The 21787-nt window shown below is 26.5% G+C and overlaps 2 protein-coding genes across 2 annotated transcripts; one reads left to right on the top strand and one right to left on the bottom strand.

Moving 5' to 3' along the window:
• Positions 1–442: 442 nt before the first annotated feature.
• LOC107438639 (RIO kinase 1) lies at positions 443–8627 on the bottom strand. The gene is made up of 3 exons (XM_016050969.3): positions 8364–8627; positions 7468–7512; positions 443–1997 (listed from the first exon to the last, which is right to left on the bottom strand). The coding sequence occupies exon 3, from the start codon at positions 1983–1985 to the stop codon at positions 498–500; it is 1488 nt and encodes a 495-aa protein (XP_015906455.1). The 5' UTR covers positions 1986–1997; positions 7468–7512; positions 8364–8627; the 3' UTR covers positions 443–497.
• A 19-nt stretch (positions 8628–8646) lies between these two features.
• Positions 8647–21359, top strand: LOC107438640 (KRR1 small subunit processome component homolog dbe). The gene is made up of 11 exons (XM_016050970.4): positions 8647–8792; positions 9939–10102; positions 14032–14166; positions 14246–14371; positions 14452–14535; positions 15243–15302; positions 16958–17125; positions 17778–17855; positions 18984–19082; positions 20971–21040; positions 21117–21359. Exons 1-10 carry the CDS (start codon positions 8780–8782, stop codon positions 21031–21033), a joined length of 990 nt encoding a protein of 329 aa, XP_015906456.1. The 5' UTR covers positions 8647–8779; the 3' UTR covers positions 21034–21040; positions 21117–21359.
• The last annotated feature ends 428 nt before the right edge of the window (positions 21360–21787 follow it).

Genomic DNA, 21787 nt, shown 5'->3' with positions numbered 1-21787 from the left:
TATTTTTATACCAATAATATACAGAAGTTAATAAGGCAAACTTCTAAAGCCCAAGGCTTTGTATTAATGAAATTTCGCGTTATAGATCATTTCATTTATTTTTAAACTTACTTACTGTATATGGCAATATTAGTCTGGAACAGATCACTCTTAAAATGACTTAAAATAATTTTTAGATAGAAATACATAAAAACACAAAATATACTCAAGTACTACTTATATTAAGGGAAAAAAATTGAAATTTTCAGCAACATTAGTACTAAACAATTAATGTTGTTGTTCTTACTTAGTTGTACAATTTTCTCTATGGCAATTTTCCTTATTAGCACTCACAAAGTTAGTTTGTGATTTTTCAAGAATTGCAGTTTATAAAATTATGTAATAGATTTTCTACTGTATAATTTTTAGATAACTTTTTAAAATAATAACAGGGAAGTAAAGAAAAGTTTTTTAATTTAATTTATTTGCAATAATTTAAATATGAATACAAGCATAGTTTATTTTTTAATTTTTCTGCTTTCACGTCCAAGTCTTTCTTTCCTTTTTTTAATATGCTTTGGTATTTTAGTTTTCTGTTTCTCTCTCCTAGCATCTCTAAGAGCTTTTTTTCTTTCTTTCTTGGAATTGGGGGATTCTTCTCTTGGCCTCGCAGAGCTAGAAAAAGCTTTTTCTTGACACTCATCTTCACTATCTGAAGAAGCATCAGAACTGGAATCACCTGAGGAATTTGATTCCATATTTTCACCAGATTTGGGCCCAGTTAAAGTTTGATACGTTGTATCATTTTTCTCAGGAGAAAATACATCCCGTTCTGCATCAATAACTTCATCCAGTCTTTTGGGAATAAAAGCTTGCTTGAAAACTTCTTCATCCACTTTTGCCTCCTCTGTCACCCCTTTTTTAATATTTTCAGCGACTCTATCCTCAACATATTTTTTTACATCCAAATCTTCATAAGAAGATGTCACAAAATCAAAAAGCTGCCTAACAGTCATAACAGAAACACCATTTCTTCTAAAATATTCTGTTATGTTTGTGCAATCTTTTCTCAAAAACTCCAATGCATGTGGGTGATCATGTTCGACTGATTGAGATACATCGATGATGATAGCTTTGCCATCCATATACAGCAAGTTATATTCACTTAAATCAGCATGAATCAACTTGCATTTATGGTATAAATCCCTTATAAGTGAAACACACTGTATATATAATGAACCATATTCTTCTTCATCCACATTCGATTCTTTTAGTAATGGAGCAGGCCAACCTTCTTTGCCAACAAATTCCATAACCAGGACATGACTTTTCAAAATTATTGGCTTAGGGCATGGTAAACCAGATGAATGAATTCGACTTAAATTTCTCATTTCTTTTTCAGCCCATGTGCGAACCATTTTCCTAGGATTTTTTCTACAATAACCATGCTTAAATCTATAATCTCCACTGACATACTTATCTCTATCTTTGAATGTAAGTATAGAAGTTTTATATATTTTGACTGCTCTTTCTAAACCACTTTCAGTTGGCGCATAATATACGTTGGCTTCCTTACCGGTACTGATGCAACCTTGAATTTCAGACATAATACGTTTATTCAACATTTTAAATAAAATTCCCCGTGTTCTGGGATCTAATACTTGCTCCATGGTAGCTCTACTTTCTTTATCCTTAACTCGGGCAACTTTATTTCTACCCTCCTGATCAAAAAATTTTTGAGCAGAAGGAAGTCGTGAACTAATGTAATTTTCGATTGATATTTTGTGGCTGTACTTTTGCCAGAGGCCTTCATTTGGCTGAAAAGTGCTAGGTTTTCCCTTTTGTTGATTCGGTTGTGGACATTGGGGCCTGGAAATAGATTTCAGGGCATGTTCGTTATCTTCTGCCCCCACATAATATTCTAAATCTGAATCATCATCCTCTGAATACTCTAAATCTGAAGCCTCCAAATCAAAATCTTTAATAGTTTTGGTAATATTATCCATTTTATATGAATGCTAAAAATAAAACAAAATGTGAATTAATAATCTTTCATTGTTCACTTAAATAGTTAACATAAAACAGATAGGTAAAAAATAAAATGATGATTATAATTAGGCTAAGTAAATTAAAAACCTCAAGTACAACTACACGATTGAGCCGTTTTTTTTGATATGGGGATAATAAGAGGCACTTTATAAAAACTGCTTTATTTTCTAGTAAAAAAATATGAGTTTTTGTTTATTTTGTTAGAATATTGCTTTGTTTTATTTGTTAGACTACCATACAATTAAAAAATCACAAACAAATCTAAAATGCGAAAAAGAAATTTAAAAAAAAACAAACATACAATTAATTAAATTACTCATTTGAAGAAAAAACTTTTTTTAAATAACATCAAAATTTTTATTACATAACAGATAAATAAAAATTTAGGTAAATTATGATAGGATTTTATTTATCAAGGAATAATTAGTATTATAAGATTAAAATGTATTCAATGTAGCCAATAGACTATTGAGCAATGGTAGGGCCTAATATGAGACACTGTTTGAGATTAACTTGAAAGAGTAAAACCCTCCTGCAACACTCAGCTGTGGGTCAAGGGGCCCGGGGACTAGAACAAGTTTACAAGGTATCTTAGTGTGGTATTACATACCACATATGAATATTTGTTTATGACATTAAAATATTGTTTACATATAACCTTGGTAATATGTTAAATATTTGGCAATCAATATTACTATGTTACTTTAATAAGGTGTACTTTTGTTAAATTATTAATTTTTTATAAAGAAAAATTTTTGTGATTTAATTATTACTAATTTAATGTAATTTAATTTGTGTGTCAACTAAGCTATTTTATTTTATATATTACTTCTTAAATTCTTAATATTGGGTTTAAATATTTTAAAAAAGTTTTTATTATTTAAATAATTATATATATTAGAATATTAATTTTATTTTGAATGGTTAACATCTATGTGGAATAATTCTTAATTTAATTCTAATTAAGAAAACATAACAATATTCTTAAATTTATCTCTGGCATTTCCTAGTTTGTTAATTGCGTCCTTTAATGTTGCTTTTGTACTGTTACCATCTTAAATCAAGTACCCTTTATTTGTTTGAATAACTGTGTGCTCTTTTGTGTATGAGAATTTTCTCATCACCTGTTTAAGACTAACTATAATTTAGCTGTCCATCCCTGACCTTAAGGTAACTTTAATCCTTTGTCAGTAAAAACTGAAGGCTCAAGAACATTCTTTTTTGTCCTGTGTCACCCATTTGGCAGACCCAATTTTAATATTAGTTTTATCCTTTTCTTGGCAGCACAGTTGTTTCCCGAACCAATCCTTTTTTTTTTTTTTTTTTTTTTTTTTTTTTTTTTTTCGGTTTCAGCGCAAAAGAAGTTAACATAAAAGCAGAGAATACATGATATCACAAAAAAAAAACATTCAAATTTTGTCCTAACTAATTTATCTTCCTCTCTGGGATGATAATTCCTTTATATTTAACTAGCAGCTAGTGTCGCTTTAATTTCCTTGTTGGTGTGTTTGTGAGCGATGGAGCTTAATAAATAAATGTTTTTGTCATTGTAAAATGCTCTCCATTATTTTTTTTTATTTTCTACATTTAGAGGTAACCTGAGTGAGTGATGGATTCTTTTGACTTAAGTTTTTATTGTTTTCAATCTGATGTGTTCTGCCGAATCTGGCGACACTCGCTTCGTTTCTACCCTATACTTTAAATTTAATTGTTCTAAATTCTAATGTTTTTTGATTTTATCTTCTCAGTCATTTAATGTGTAACTTTTATTAATAATTCTTAATACCTGCACTATACTTAGCCCCTTAACCACTATGAGACTGCAACTTATGTGCAATATGCAATCTCATATGCATATGGTAAATATGAGATAACACAGTTTTAATCTTGTTATACAACATCATTGACTATCAATGTCAGGGGCTAATATGAGACACTGTTTGAGATTAATGTGAAACAGTAAAGCACTCCTGCAAAAGTAAGCTAAAGGTCAAGAGGACACAGGGCTAGAACCCAAGTTTTTCATGAGATATTAACATCTAAGTCCTTAATCACTAAGATTGGTAGAATTATAAAATTATGGTTACGGTAAATATGAGTGGATACAGTTTTAATCTATTTACATTTTTATTTTCGGGACATTCAGTTTTTATATTCACATATAAATAAAAGCAAAAACAAAACCAAGTATTAGAATATTTTTAATTTTAAACCTGAATTATACAAATTATGAGTAATTCATCACTGACAAATTAGCATCATAGCTTCAAACTTTAGCTTTATCACCCAATGTTCCATAACCAGAAAATGATAGAGAAATTGAATAGATATGAGAGGAATGAGAATTAGTAAACATTATAACAAAGCGTTATATGTTTAACTTTCTCTTTTTTTTTATTTGTACCTATGCTTTTTTTTTATATGTACCCAATGTTCAAATTTTAAGAAAACAGGCTTTGAAAAAATTCCTGTCATAATAATAAATTTATTTGCTACATATTAATTTTCATAACTATTTCATTATAAGTTAATCTTTATATTGTACTTAAAATATGAATTCATTCAATAATGCACATTTGTGTTCTTAACATGTATAGCAAATTTCATTATTCTAAGTTGTCCATCTCATATCATAATTTTATTACTTTTAACAGTATAAAATATGATTTTTTTTTTTTAAATGTGGATTTTAGTTTATTTGAAATAACTCTGGTACTGTAAAGATCTACTGTGCTGTAGTACAAAAGTAAGTGGCGTATTAAAATTAGAGAGGTTTTTAAGGTGCTATGGGATAGGTTTTTAAGGTACTTTAAAACATCATTTAAAAAGATGGATTTTCTTGTAATTTTCATGATTTTGAAAATATTGTACACTTTTCAGCAAAAAAAGTTTAGATAATATTAAAAGTTTACTTTTCTAATCTTCAAAAGACATAGTTAAATAGAGTTTAGGTGCAATAAACTATTTTTTGATTACTATCTAACAAATTAGTAAGTAGTTTATCAGTGTGAGTTTTAGTGAATATTTTTGCAGACTTTTAAAATATTTCCAAAAAAAAAAATCTATAATTTTGCAGATAATGCAATAAATTTAGGACAAATTAAGACAGGATTTGCAATTTTTCAGTTTTTTTCCTGTCTTATATTAGTCTATTTCTATGGGAATTCAACATAGTTTTAATCTGTTAGTAGTTTTATTTTTAGAAAATTTCTATATTTTGTTCTGAAATAGACAAAACTAAAATTCAGATTACAATATTTTAATTCTTAGACATGTCACAGAAGATTTGAAATAATAAGCTGCACTTTGTGTAGTCAAAAAAAACCTGAGAAACGTGTTTTCCAAAATATAAATAAAACATTGGGTACAAACAAAACTTACATAAAAATTATCATAAACATGATCAGAAATTTTATTTTAAGTTTAATTAGAATAACTTCTTACTGGGAACCAATTTGATGATTTAAAATTATTTTAAATTGTAGTTTGGTTTATTATTCTTTAACATAAAAACATTCTTTGCATAACTACTAATCGAAACTTAATATTTTTACTTAAAATGTCTTTCAAATTTAGTAATTTTATTTTTAAAAAATTATTTAACAAACAACCTCCTCACCACGGAAAAAAAAAAACTTTGTGATTGTATTGAACTAATTTTAAATAAACTGTACAAAGTGATCAAATCAAATTTTTAGAACAACTAATCATCATCTTACAAAAATATCAAATAAGTATATGGCACAAAATTCCCCTTTTGAGCTTTTACAAATCAAGTTAAAAATATTATTCTAGAGTCCTAAAAATTCTGAAACCACAAATCTGGTAGAAAAGATAATCTCAATTGTTTTTATAGTTTGTGAATGATCCCTCAGTTCAACACATCAAATGTTTGCATTTTAAAAAAAATTGTTAATCGACTCTTTAAATCAAAATCGGGTGAAAATAAGGGAATTTTGAAGATAAACAAAAAAGTTACAAATCTGAATTTTAAATCAGAGTCAAAAATGCATTATGTAATTCATTTTCCCCTTTCACTCTAAATTACGTTTCTTTAATTTTCATTAAAAAATATAATACAATAATTCTCCATAAAATATAACAAAAGTAACTGTTTTTAATTCACCCCAGTTTTCATTACCTTTATTTAACAGAGATGTAAAACCAGAGGCTTTTCTGGCAAAGCATAGATGATTTTTCTATATATTAAAAAAGCTTCCTCTACAGACTTTATAAATATGATCAAACTAAAAAATAACATAAAATACATTATAAATAGTTTTTATCGGAATTTACTTTTCCTATCATCTGTTTTTGTCTCTTTTCAAAAAAAAATTTTTTTGGCAATGCTTTAAAATACTGCTAAGCGACTGTTTTTGTCCTTTTTAAAAATAAAAACTCAAAACATTTTGTTAAATATAAATAAGATATTGGGGATCGTTTTATAATTGTAGACTTTTTTTTTGTCATCAAAATTTAGTTTCTAAGTCAAAGATAGGTATGTTATGCGTGTAACAGAGAATGTTATTAACACATTTTTTAATTTTTAACATAATAACTAACTTCAGACCATTAGGAGCCACATTAGGAATAAATTTATGCACATATACAAAAACTAATGTTATACATTTATTATAATTATCAAAATGTAATATTATTCAGCGAAACTAATGTTTAGATACAGAAGCTTATTAATAAATATATATATTTTTTAACAAGCTTCCAGTTCTAATGCTCGATACAAATGTTGATGGCTGGAGCTCTCCAGCATTTTTAAATTGTAATATAAAAGATTTCAGTTTATCTATTTTTTTTCCCCTTTAAATTTTTTATGCAAAATCCCATACAAAAATACATAGAAAAAGACCATACATAATTCTTCATATAAGGTCTAGTGTAATGGCGCAAGCTTAAATCAGTTATTATTACATTAGCTTCTTCGACTCATAATTGATTATGATGTGACATAGACTTTTTACAATGTTTCGGCAAAGTGGTTTAAAATCTTTCTCAATTTTAAATAAGGAATTGTTATAACTTTTTTCAAAATTTAAAAACAATAAATAGTTAAAATAATCTCTTAAAAAACCATCATTCACTTTGAAATATATCTTTTATAAGCACTTCTAAACAATAAAAAATAGCAAATTTAGTTGAGTAACGTAACATGAAATATAGGTAGTATAATAAATTCAATAAAACCTTGATTCATTCAAAGAATTTAAGACTATATTACTTAGGAAAATTAATAACTCATAATAGTATAAGAAATATTAATTAGGTGAGGTGCAATACCTTCAAAACAGTGCAATGCAAGATTACAAGATTTAAGCTCTCTAGCTTCCAATTAATAGAAAATATTACAATAAACATATAAGTTAGAATAAGTTTTTTTTTATAATTAGAAAATCATAAAGAGAGTAATAATTTTATACTCACAAATTGTCAAAGAAATTACATGAAGAGAAAACAAGACGAAATAACCTGAAAAATAAAATAGATATACAAATTTAATAAAAAGTTTTTGCCACAAATGAAAATTAAATTATAATACATTGTGTAGCCTAAACACTTAGTGATAAACTTCAATAAAAAGAATGAGAAAAGTCAAGATTTATGCACAAAACTTGGTTGAAACGTCTTATTTAATTAGATGCCACTTTGACTGCACAACCATAAAACCATACAATAATGCTAACAAGAGCGCAAAATAAGGTCACATAAACAGATCAACGATGGAATTGAAATGAAACACTTTCTTCATAGTCTCAGGACACTGAAAGAAAAAGATATGTGTTCTTTTGTTCTTCGTTAACACAGGAGAAAGTGCTTCACTATAGAACTGAAACGATATATTGGTTTCTTTAAATCACATTATTCGTAGTCTTTTCATGTTGGTTTAGTTTTTATTCCTACACAGCACTAAGTCAAACTCGTCATTATTTGCATAAAAACATTGTATTTGATTTAAATATATTTGACCTCAGCAATAACTATTGGATTTGACCTAATCCAATAATTATTGCTGAGAGCTAAAATTAAAAGGTAAAAACGTTTGCATAACATCACAAATACTTTTATAGACACTCCACATTTATACTCTTATTTATTTTAAACCAAAATATCCAATATAACAGAATATAAAAATTGAAATCAAAAATATGCAGAGTTAAAATAAATATTTAATCAAATCCCTTATACTATTTGATTATTTTAAACGCTGAAAACCAGTATTTTTTGGATAAAATAAACCTTCAAAGAGAGCACAGCAAGCATAAATAAAAGCTTTCATATTTCATTTCAATTATTAACAAAATTGAAATGAATTAGTTTACCAAATTCCAATGAAGAAAGAAAATTCGTCTTTTTACTACTTTCGACTTATGTGAACGCATGCACATTGCATAAAAACAATCATCAATTTTTGTTGTTGTGCAATAACGATGTGGAACCCATAGAGGACCATAAATAGAACTGAATAAACTGAATAATCACTCTGGAGGGAATAATGGGCCAAAAGTATGTGACACTAACAAATAAAGCTACATTTTGAATAAATTCGTTGAAGCAGTTGATACCAGATAAGTTTAATAATATATCTCTGGCAGATACTTAAAAAAATTGAAGAGAACAGATGTTAAACTGAAGTGAAGTAATGAAATTGATTGACTGATAGCTAATTGATTGTTTATTGTTTTCATACGCTACCATTGCTAGAACTTGCATCCATGCTCACGTTTTATTAATAAAAATGGCTTTAAACGGTAAATAAATCAGCATTTTTTATTTGATTAAGTGGGGTTTTTTAAAAAATTTTTATCATGTTAAGGGTTTAAAAGATCTATGCTATGTGGACATGGTTTTCAAATCTGTATTATTTGTAGTGCATTTTCTTTAATTTTAAATCAAAGTCACTGATTCTTTTTTATAAATTATGTTATAGGTTTAATCTAATCAACTAATCTTCTTTAGTTCTAATTACTAGAGAATTTTTTTTTTCTCTCCGAAAAATGTTTCGCAACCTACATAGTTGTTTGTTATGGTATGGTCATTTTTTTCATACACATATTGGTATTTAATGTTTCCACAAACTAACTATAAAATAATTAATAAATATGTTTTTTTATTCTTTCTCCGGGGATATTTCCGTATCGTGATCTGTGGCAGAATAATCCGGGCAGTAGCCCGCGAGAAACTTAAAAAGCATCGCAGGAAGGGACCAATTCGAAAGGTATTACTCGTAAACATCTACATAATTTTTTTTTTTTTTTTTTTTAAATTTGAAAGTTTAAAATCTATTTGGCACCTTAGCGATTGTAATTGGCGCGACAGATCTCAATACGGAAATATCTCCGAAAATTTTAGCAAAAGATCTGGCATCATTATTATTTTGTTTATTACTTTGAAGACAATATGTTTAATTATAAGTCTCTCATGATACCAGTTGTGATTTTAATTATTGGTTTAAGAAGCTCTACAATTTTTGAGAAAATATTGTATACTACTATATAATCCATAAATTTGAGGAGTTTTTAAAATACATATTTATTGTATTTTCCTACACATAACTCAATTTTTAAGTATTTTTTCATTTATTTTTCCCAGTGTATATTTTTTTTATTCGTTCACGAGAATAATATATCTGCACTGTAACTTGGTAAAAATTTTTTTTTTTAAAAAACTCCTCATTGTTTTTTTATTTTAAATTTTATCTATGATATTTAGGAAAGCCATTTTAGGACAGTACTTTTAAATATAGTGCTATTTTTTCACAAAACAAAATTGGTATCATTTTAACTATTTAAAAAATGAAATTTATAAAAAAATTATTTTATTTTATTTGAATTTAAAATTTAATTATGTTTTTTTATAAAAACTTTCTGTTTATTTTGTTTTATTTTTTTAAACAGAAAAAATTGAAGATGCATGGTCACTGCCTATTGATCCTTTCAAGAAAGAAGATATGAAACATCCTTTATTAGCTGAAAGTTCATTTGCTGTTCTTTTTCCTAAATACAGAGAGAAGTATATCAGAGAATGCTTCTCTTTCATAAAAAATGCATTTTCTGACTATGTGAGTGTATAATTAGCTTATTGGTATTAAAAAACTCCTGTAAAATATTTGTTACTATCGTTAGATTAAAATATCACTCTACTATTGAAAACTCTACTATTAATAAATTCAGATATAAGAAAAACAGTTGTTTGACCAAACTTTAAGGAATATTTTTTTATTTCTTAGATTAAAAATTTAGAGAATTCTTGTTAAAAATTAATAACTTTTTGTTAAGTTATTATTACGCTGCACAACAAATTTGAATGATTTTTTTTTCTGTCTCTTTGGTGAATCTCCGAGATTTTGTATATAAACAAAAATGTTTAATTTATGTATCAAAACTAAAATGGTCTATCACATACCTTTTCTGTAAGAGTCACCAAACTTCTATCTTCTTCAAACTTCTTCCTAATGCAATTAGAGCTTCAAAACTTCAGGAAGGTAAATAAGACTTTTTTTTCTTCCAGATTGCTAAGTTGGGGATGATCCCATTGTCAATAACAGCAAATTTCTTTTGTTCATAAGTTATTATTGTATGCTGTTAAAATGCATAAAATCACCAAGCTAAGCTGTGGATTTTTGGGTAACTGGTATACGGAAAGCATAATTTAACGACTTAATTATTGCAAAAATTATTCAAGAAATAAATATTTTCATATAAAGGACATTTTTCCCGTTGTGCAGTGTAATTACTAAATTAAGTTATAAAATTTTGAAAATAATATTTTTGTTTTTAATTACGATTGTATGCAGAGTCAGGGTTTGAAAAAAACCCAACCGGTCCAGGTTTTATTGAAAAAATCTGGGGGAAATAGGGTTTTATTTGAGAAAACCCAGGAAAAATTGGGTTTTTTAATTTAGTGTTCATAAACTTAAAAGTTTTACTGAGAAAATATTTTTATTTATTAATAGTGTTGTATAATCTTATAAATTGAAATAAATCCAAATATTTTATATAAAATATCTATACCAAAATTAAAATAAGTTTAAAGAATGCCTTATCACTAATACATATTTGAATCTTTAATGTTAAACTTTGTTGTTACATAATGTTTCACAATTTTTAACTCAAGCACTATAAAATATAAATGCAACAGTAATATGAAATGAACAAGTTTATAAATCTAACTTATATATCATTTGGTAATTGGGCCATTAAGCATTTTATTTCAGTTGCCCATCCATGTGCTTGATGCACAGTTCTAGAATATTCATTAACATCCACGATGTGTCCAGTGACAGTATTAGGAGATACTTCTTTTTCAACCAAATTTAAGAACCCACTTCCAAGTGGATTTTTTCAAAGTGGGCCCACTTGGCGAACCCTGTATAGAGTGGAATACTTTTCCCAACAGCTCTAAATGTGTTAAACATAGTTATAGTCCAAAAAGAATAGAGTATACTTTTTGCTATGTAGGCTAAAGCAAATAATATAAATAAAGCACAATGTCTAATATATGTTTTCATTTGTGCTTTATATTCTCCCTCTCTCTCTCTTTTTTTTATTTTTGCATAAGTTTATTGATAGTCTATTACCCATTAATATTCATAACCTTGATTTATATGATCATAGTGAGTCTTGTATCTAAGATGTGAAATTAAAAAACATATGTCAAGAGTTTAGAAAAGCGTCATTAAAGAAAAATTAATGACAAATAAAGCTATTACTTCCCCTTTATTATGCATGAATAAGATTCAATATGCTGCATTTTGATTTCCCATTATGCTTTTGTTGAGGGATATTTAATTTTTTATATAGAGAGGGTTTTGTGGAGGGAATGGAATTTTTTCACACACACTCCTGGAGCCCTACCATGAACTACCGGGAATGGAATGAAGATTCCCGGCTGGAAAGTGAAACTGGGAAAGTTTGGTTCCATGAATGTTCAATACCGTACCATGAACACTCCCTTGGAATCAGACATTCCACGATAACTCGCTCTCAGGGCGTGGCTAAAATTTAACCAATCACACAATTTACTTTAGATTTTCTTTTTGAGTTTGGCAGCATTAGCATGAGTAAAACGAAACGAGCTTCTGCTATTTAGATAATATTTTTGACTACTTATTGTTTTCTTTTTATAATGTTTTTTGTTTTCATTAGACTAAAAAAACATGAACTGCGAATACTTTGAAATATTCTTCAATTTATTATACATATAGTTTTATTAATTAAAAACTGTCATATTTATCATGTATAATTCATAAAATAAAATCATTTTTTCATAATAAATATTTCTGATATATCCCTTAATACGTTTCATTATTTATTTTAAATATTTTTTAAAAAGTACAACTCTTAAAATAATGATCATATTTTAATGAATTAAGATTCAAAATTTCGTGCCTGAGAACTGCATGTAGATAGATTACTAATTATACTAGTTTTTAAATCCAAACTAATTGCCAGAAAGAATTCAAATTTTATCAGACAAAAAAATTAACGTTTGCCTTGATCTCTTTGAAATTAATTTAATTTCAGAAAAGTTCATTAGTTTTCAATTAAATTTGTAACAGTATGAATGACTAAAGTTACTACTTTGCTTATTACTTTGGTTTATTTGTTACATTATAAAAGTGACTGTTTTTACTGATAGTTAAATAAATATGTTCACAAGAAATTAATTTATAGAACTGCGTAAAATTTTTTTCGTGATTTGTAAAATCATTTTACGTATGAAATACTTAAAAATTATAGTTCAGGGAACTACTTCCGCAGCTTTTATAGTATATATTTTAATGGAAGAATGAGAATAAAAATTTTGAAAATGAGTAAAAGAAGAAATAAATACAAATTTCATAAATATTTTCTGAAACGTTTTTATTCTTTTTTGTATTTCTTATTATAAATAAATTGTTTACTTTATAATACATCATGCCTGTAAAAAATTCTTTTAAATGTGCTGCCATTGGTGTATAGTATAAAGAACTATCGTTCGAAAGGAAGTTAAATATTGTTGAATTAAAAGTTCATCGAAAGAAAATTAAAAAAAGAAATGATTGGAACTTCAGAAAAAGGTATTGGCCAAGTAATACATCCCGTAATAATAACATAGAAATAGTAACAATTATTATATAATGAGAGCATAATTATTTTTAGTTTGCCGTAATTTCTTAGTTAACTCTGAAAGTATCTTTTCGTTCACACATACTAATGAAACAAAACATTTCTCTTTTAATTATCGTCTTGAAAATGGCTCGGGCACGTTTATCTTTTAGAAATTTTGTTATCTTCTCTTATGAAATAGAAAAAAATTAAGACATTCATCGACGAAATATCGTATTTAGTCCTTAAAAATTCATCATTCCCTCCTTGGAACGACGATTCCAGGTGCCGGAGACTGGTTGGAATGAAACCGATTCCAATTCCAGCCAAGAAACTCTTTCCAAGGTGTTCGTGGTGGGGAAAAATAATTCCCGTTGGAACGTGACGTCATTCCCAGATGGAATTTCATTCCATGGAGCTCATGGTAGGGTTCCTGCTTGTTTTTAAAATAGGGTGTTGTAATTTTTGGGGCAAACACAGCTCTTAATAAAGATTGTCTTTTTAACTGAATTGATTAAAAGCCATGTGTTTAACTCAAAAAAAAAAAAAAATACATAAAACCTGCATAAAACTTTTATGTTTTTAGATTCTCTGAAAGGTTTCAAAAAATTACTACCTTGTCTCTTGCTGATAAGGAAAATAATTGTTAGCATGGAAAAGATTTCTTCAAATTCGAAACATTATTATGAAGAGTTCTAGAGTTCTGATTGAGTGCAATTCAATGTGTAGAATATATTTCTTATGTTTTTTTTTTTTTTTATTAAAATACATGCGATACTATTGTTAAATGTTAAAAAGTTATGTACTTGTGAAAATTGCCATGGTTACACGTTTAAAATTTGGCATCTTTAATTGTTTTAAAATACACCACATATTTAAAAATATATTTATATACTTTTAGGGTATAATTGCAAATTTGGATGTAATTGAAGGTAGCATGACTGTTGCCACAACTAGGAAAACATGGGATCCTTACATAATTCTTAAAGCTAGGGATGCAATAAAACTTATTGCTCGAGGTGTACCCTATGAACAGGTTAGTTGTAACCAGATTTTTATGTAATTTGATATCTATTTTCATCCTAAATATTCTATTTATATATTATTTCTTATAGGCTCTTAGAGTATTAGATGATAACATGGGGTGTGATATTATAAAAATCGGTTCAATGGTAAGAAGAAGAGACAGATTCGTTAAAAGGAGGCAACGTTTGATTGGTTCTAAGGGAACAACTCTGAAAGTAATTAAAATATAAAACATTTCTTATAAATGCTTCTACTAACAAATTCATTATAATTTCTTTAAAAAATTATTTTTTAGGCCATGGAACTTTTAACAAATTGTTATATTCTTGTGCAAGGAAAGTCTGTTGCAACATTAGGCCCTTATAAAGGACTTCAACATGTATGTTTGCTTTTTACACTATTTATTATTATTTTTTATGCATGTTTGACTTTTCTATGCCTTGTTTAAAACAAGTACGAGATTAAAAACTTATACAATAATTGCCTGCTATATAACATGTAAAAAAAATTTTAGTTCATTTTCAATTCATTCTTAATTTTAATTGTATAATAAAATTTATTTATCAATTCTTAGGTATTCATTTTATTACTTTAATAAGTGATTGTGTATGAGTAATGTAGCTATAAATTTAAATGTAGTTGTTTATTGTTATGTATTACTAATAAATTTTTTGTTAATGTATTTGATCATTATCCTTTTTATTATTTTAAAATAATCTTTACCATATCGCTTATTCAGATATATTGCACAATTTTTTTATTCTAAAAGCAAGTTTTCTTATTCCACAAGCAATTATATTCATTGTTCAACAAAAGTCACTCTTCAGCATTACAAAATCAATTCATCAATTTTATATATCAATCAATAAATATTTATGCATACTTTCAATTTACTAATAATTGAGCTGATATATCGTCATCTTAACTGTAGATAAGCTTTTAGACAGCAGATAGACAGCTTTTTAAAAAATGATTTTATGTTATTTAAAATAATAGTTTATTCAGCCCACAATATCTAAATCTTAACTCCTTGTCTTTCTAAAAGATATTTCTTTCTTTATTTAATTTTACTTATATTTATTATAGGTTAGAAAAATAGTTGAAGATACTATGAATAATACTGTTCATCCTATATATAACTTAAAAGTAAGTATCGAAATAACTTGTATCATTGACACTAAACATTTACTCATTTGCAGTGGTTTATTTAATTATGACTGTTGACAGTGCTAAAAGAGAATCAAAATAATATTTTTCTATGCCATAAATAAGATTGTTTTTGTATTTAAACCTTTAAGCATTGAGCCTCTAGGATAAATTGTATTTAAAATTTCTTGCTGCACGTGGCAATCTTTTTGAAAAGTAATAGGGAGAGATATATTCTTGTGGCCTAGAAAGACACCTGATTAAAGTTAAGAAAAAGCTGGAACTGATATTCTAAGATGTGTATAATTCAAATGGATATTATTTATGCATAGCCCAAATTATAATCACGACTGTAAGATCAGATGTATTTTTTTATGTAAAATAGTCACTTTAATTTATTTACTTATATAATAACTAGTTAAAGTATCAAATATAAAAAGTTTTTGTCAAACAAATTTTATCATAAATACTTTTTATGAAACAAAATGATCCTAGACTTTTCAAACATTTGTGCATACATCAAGACTGTTTAAATTTCCCCAATAAAAAAGGATAACACCAAAAATAGAAGTTTGAATCATTGCTGTGCTTATTGCAGCTTTCATTAATTACAAAAAAAATGTAAAAATTCTAAGTTAATAAAAAATTTCAGCACCCTCTACTTCTATTCAGTGTTTTTGCTAAGTGAGGTTAACACTAACTGTCAAATTACTTATATTCAGCTTAAAATTTTGTTTTTCTTTTTTATTTTGTTTTAGTCATTTTGGAATTTCAGTGAACTCTGTACCAAGCGTTGGACATAGTTCCATAATGGGTCATTGTTAGCAAAATTCAAATATTTAATATGGCAAACTTACAGCTTTCAAATGACACAGTGGGAAATAAGTCTAGTAGCAAAAAACAAAATTCAATGTATTGCGAATGTTCTGTAAAAATACATTCTTATGGAAACAGTATGCATTATATGTAACCCTGTATATCTCAGACTCGGATTAAAACTCTTCAGGCTCTGACCTCCAAAACCGAACTCATATCTAACATGCATAAGTGTACTAATGAATTATTTTAAAACTAAGTTAGCATATGTAAAGAAAATGCTCATATTGTGTAAGTGTTGAATGTCATTTAGGAATTTCTATGCAACTAAATTTTAATGTATAATGTTTTTCTAATGCATATTTGTTCCTACTTTTTATGTATTTAGGTTTTAAACAATTTCCGGCAATTACTATTTTCTTTTGGCAGAACTAATTTCTCTTTATTTATTATAAAATGAATATTAAATGCAATTAATGTGCTGATAGCACAAAGCTTATTTAGATTTTCGGCTTTTTATTTTATTGTTTGCTGTTAATAATAATGAAGTTTATGTATACAATATTTTTTGCATATTCTTATTTGGTTTTAACCTGTTCTGGAACCAATCTGCAAATGCTTGTTTCTTCAGCACAATTCAGTTTTTTTTTCCGTTATTTTTTTATGAAAGACTCACGGACAAACTATATTATCAGCCTTTTTCATTGAATACTAGTTTTCTTTTGAACTATTAATGACATTACACGAGTATAAATTCATTGTTTGTTAAGACTTGTGTTAATAATTATCTCCAGCAATTATTATCATGTAATCTTTTCCACCTGATTTTTCTATCATAGGTTCTCTTGGCTAAAAAGGAACTCATGAAAAATGCATCTCTTAAAAATGAGAGTTGGGATCGTTATCTTCCGAAGTATGTCAACAAGAATGTCCAGCGGAAACAACCTAAGAAAAAGACGGTTAAGAAGGACTATACACCCTTTCCACCTCCGCAACCAGAAAGCAAAGTAAGGCGCAATTTTTACTTGACTTAATCTGCCATAAAATTTGCAATAAATATACTATTTCATCCATTTTGGATGATATTTAATTTTGTTAACTCAATGTGTTTAAGCTACTAATTTGCATTGTTATCATAGTAAACAAGAAATTTTTCTAGTCATTATCACCAAACCACATATAAATTTAATCACACAAAATTGCTTTAAGCAATATAAGCCTAATATATTGAATTATAATATTCATATATATTTATATTATTGAACAAAATAAAATTTTAAATTGTCTATGGCATTATATTTTCAATGTTTTATGCATTTTGATTTGAATAGCCTGTTTTATTTATTTATTGAATTTCTTTCTTTATTTATTAGCAATTGTACTTTTTCATAAAAGAAAATTAATTAATTAAGAATTTCCTTAACTTAATAAAAAGCTGCATTTTGCTCTATTAATTTTTCGTTTGCTTTAATTCACTTTATTGTAGAAATTTACTTTATGAACAATATGCATAAATTTTTTCAAATTCATGCAGTTTTACAATTTGTTGTTCGTATTTTTTTAGAATCATCTTTACTTTTGGAATATTAATTCATAAAAAGGTTTTAATCGATTTTCTATCATTTGAAAGTTAAATCTAAAAGCTACTTTTGTTTCTAGGTTGATAAACTTTTGGCTTCTGGTGAATATTTCCTTAAAGAAGAAGACAGAAAGAAGAAGAGACTTGCTGAAAAAATGGTATTAAAGCTAGTATTTTTTTTTTTTTTTTTTTTTTTTTTTTTTTTTTTTTTTTTTTTTTTTTTTTTTTNTTTTTTTTTTTTTATGAAATATAATTACATCAGGGTTCCCACAAAACTCCACATCAGGGAAAGTTGCAATTTTTTTTCCAAAACCTGGAAAATTCTTAACACCATACCTGAAAAATTACCAGTCTTAAAATTATTAGTAACACTAATCAGTTATTGAGATTAGAATTCATTAATTCTAACATCTATTACAATTATTTAATGTACAAATTTCACATTTTAGTCAAACTGAAATGATCCCATCCTCATTTAATTGTATTTTTTTTATTCAGAAAATCTAATATTTGATGTTACAAATAAAAGAACCAAAGTTTTCTGATGAGAAATCACATGATGTAGATAAAATATGTTCTCGATTTTTATTGAAATTTACCTGGTATACCTGGGAAAGTCAGGAAATTTTTTTTTTCTTTCTGAAATTGAGTGGAAACTCGATTACATTTGTAGTCTCTGTTCATATATGAATATATTGTTATAAACATTGGGACAGACTTACAAATTTAAATGATGATAATTGTATAGTTGAGGTATTTAGACCTTTATAAAAATCAATCTTCTATTCATTTAAATCTGTAATATAAGATTTTCTTTTTCATCTAATAGATATTGAAATAAAGAACCTTAAAATGAAAAAAATATTTACCAATTTGCATTTCTAATATTAATGACAAACAACAAATTTGGTTGGAAGCATATAGGATTCTGAAAGATACCGATTAGAAACTCTGAATGAAAACTGTCCATTTTCTAAAAGGAAGTAATACAATTTCTTAACTAAAATCAAGAACTTCAATTCAGTTTGAAATTGAATTTTAGATTGTTTCAGTTAAAACAATACAGAAAAAAACCTGAATCAAATATAAGTTTTTAAATAAATTATACCAAATAAATTATTTATAATGAAGTAATAATTAGTCATTCATTCATTGTGAACCAAACATGTAAATAAAGAAATAATGATAAATTACAGATATCAAACAAATGATACCCACACATTAATATTTTATATATTAAATGTATTAAAATTAACTTTATAAAATCTGCAAACCATATTTTATAGGAAAAGAAAAGTGAAGCAGAAGCCAAAAGACAGGAACGTCGTAACAAATCTTTTATTCCACCTGTGGAGAAACCATATAGATCTAAACAGAATGATCAGGTAATTTAACATTCATTTCTTATAATAAAAATTATTGCTATATAAATTGAGGGGAAAAACAGTTTTTAAGACTGTTTGAAACATGTTTTTTTTTTTCAGATTAAAATGTTTTTCTTAAATCTTAGGTTTGCTCATATTTATTATATTTTGCTCACATAAATTTTGTTGATGTTTATTGTGTAAAGACATTAAATTCAATTAAAAAGTTGTTTAATATATATGAGTTTTCAATCATATATTATAACCATCAACTGATAAGTTAAACCATAACATTAAGATGCAGATGTTAAAAAAACGACAATGAAATGTATTTTCTGAGATATTATGGACTTTTCAAGCATGTGAATGTAGATATGGGTTGTCAATTTACACACTAGAATGAAAAAAAGTATTGTATGTCTGATTTTAGATAGTTTGAGCAATGAAAGTAGTGGAATAAGTTTCAATATGCAGGGGTAATTGTGACACCGAGTGAAAAACCCTGAAAATTTTATGTTCAAAAACTCGATAACAAGACATTAATTTATATAATTTTTTTAACTAAGATTTATAATTAAATTACCTACCAGTTCAGAATCACTTTTTAATGGTAAATTATTTAAGAAAAAACTTAGCTCTTACTGGAATCACGATCTTGGATTTTAAAATCACTTGAATATCAATCGTAATATTGCATTTTAAAAATGCAAAAATACAAATCACGATATTGTTTCAAAATCGTGCAAAAATTAATCACAATATTGGCTTTTGAATTCGTGTGAATACAAATTGCGATATTTGATTTTTAACTCGTGAAAATTAATAGCGGATTTCGGCGTAGCTCCAAATAATAAAAATGATGACATTCCATCTAACTGAAATTGGAAGAAAGAAATCCAAAATTACAGAAGAGTCGCGGGTATGAAAACGTCTCATTAACCCAATTTAGCAAAGGTTTCCAAATTTAAATTTAAGATTGTAGAATTTAAGTCTTACTTTAAATTTTAGATAGCGACAAAAATTTCGTCTGATCAGAAGTTTTGATTCTTGGAAGTCCGCAAATCAATTGTCTAAAGATATGCAAAATTACGTGAAAAAGTGACATGCCCTGCTCCAAGTTTCTAGACTTGGAAGGGTGATACGAAGAACCCGAAATTCCTGGCATCAACCAGAATTTAATCACCCCTGAATATTGCAGAAATCATTTTCAATACATTTTATGTAATTCTTTTTAATAGTTATTTTTTACTGGATATAATATATAAAATAAGCTGAGCAGAAAACTGCTATCTGTGAAATGACTGTTAGAAGTCTGTTGTTATTGACATTCATAAATACAACTTTCATCTTAAAAAACTGGAAGAAACAACTTTTAATTAAGTATGGATATTCCGTGTATGCTTGTAAATTGACAGAAATTGTTGTGAAGGACTTTTGATCTTATTTTTAAGTTTTCAGCTATTAATTAAATTTGGAAATTATACTGTTTTGCCTAGAAATGCAGAATATGGATTTAGTACACATGAGGGGCATGGTAGCCAAAATTATACAAATGCAGTATCAACGAAGAGAAGTTTAATTTCCTTATCCCTATTTTTGTATTAAAACGTATATTTTGAACTTAAATATAAATGTACGAATTTAAAATTTATACAATTACAATGTTTATTTACCCAAAGATAATTTAATTTCAGTTAAAATTATTTAAGGGGCATTGCATTTATATTTAATTAAAAATCTTTGCTTTATTAAACTTGATTTAATTCTAAATCCATATAGTTGAACAAATAAATAAAGTCCTATTCATTATTATAAAAATTTGTGTAAAAGACTTCTCTTTCTTTTAAAAATATCATTTAGTTGATTTTAATTCAAACAATATTTATTGCAAAACTCATCTTTTCTCTAGATTGTTAACACTGTTTCTGAAAAGAAAGTTAAACATAAAAAGAAGAAAAAACTTGATAATTAAACTTCAAGTAAGTCATCTTTATTTATCAATGTACTGATTTCTTTTACTTTTATATTTTAATTATATTTTTGATAATTTTTCAGGTTGCTTGTAGTTAGGAGAATGTACAGTACATGAAAATTGTATACTACTGTTTTATGTAATAAATGTTTTATTTAATTTTTGGATTTAATTTTTCTAACAATCAGTATCACAAATAGATATTTTTTAATTCAAACCATAATAATTTCGACTTTAGCTTCACATAATGAACTACCCACCTTAGTAAACTATGCTAATTCACTTCATTTTAAATAAAATATCCATTTTTACATAGCTTTTTTTTTTTTTTTATCAAAAAAAAAATAGCTAAATATGTTGGATTATTATAATTCAGCAACTGCTTCAAGGAGATTTTTTATCGGTTTATAAAATGAAGATAAATCATCATAAGCTTATGTGGGGTTTACAAAGCAATATATTTGTAGGAAAATGCAAACAAATTTAAGGTGAAAGATCACAAAACAATTTTCTGATGAACTAGAGAATTAAACAAATTTTTAAGCCAAAAAATTTAAGTTTACAGATATTTAAAAAACCTGATAAATTAAACAACATATCCAAAATTGGAGTTGTTCAAATTTTAAACACCCTACTATTATTTGTAGAGTGTGAAATTTTATTCTTTTACCAAGTTTATAAGTCTGCTTTTTTTTAAAAAAAAAAAAAAATAAGTGCCATTGTTTATTAGATTAAATAAAATAAAAATTTCAGA

This window comes from Parasteatoda tepidariorum, chromosome 6 (assembly GCF_043381705.1).
Source record: "Parasteatoda tepidariorum isolate YZ-2023 chromosome 6, CAS_Ptep_4.0, whole genome shotgun sequence".
NCBI classification, from domain to species: Eukaryota; Metazoa; Arthropoda; class Arachnida; order Araneae; family Theridiidae; genus Parasteatoda; species Parasteatoda tepidariorum.
Note: the sequence above shows the minus strand (reverse complement) of the source record. Positions and strands in the feature narration are given on the sequence as shown.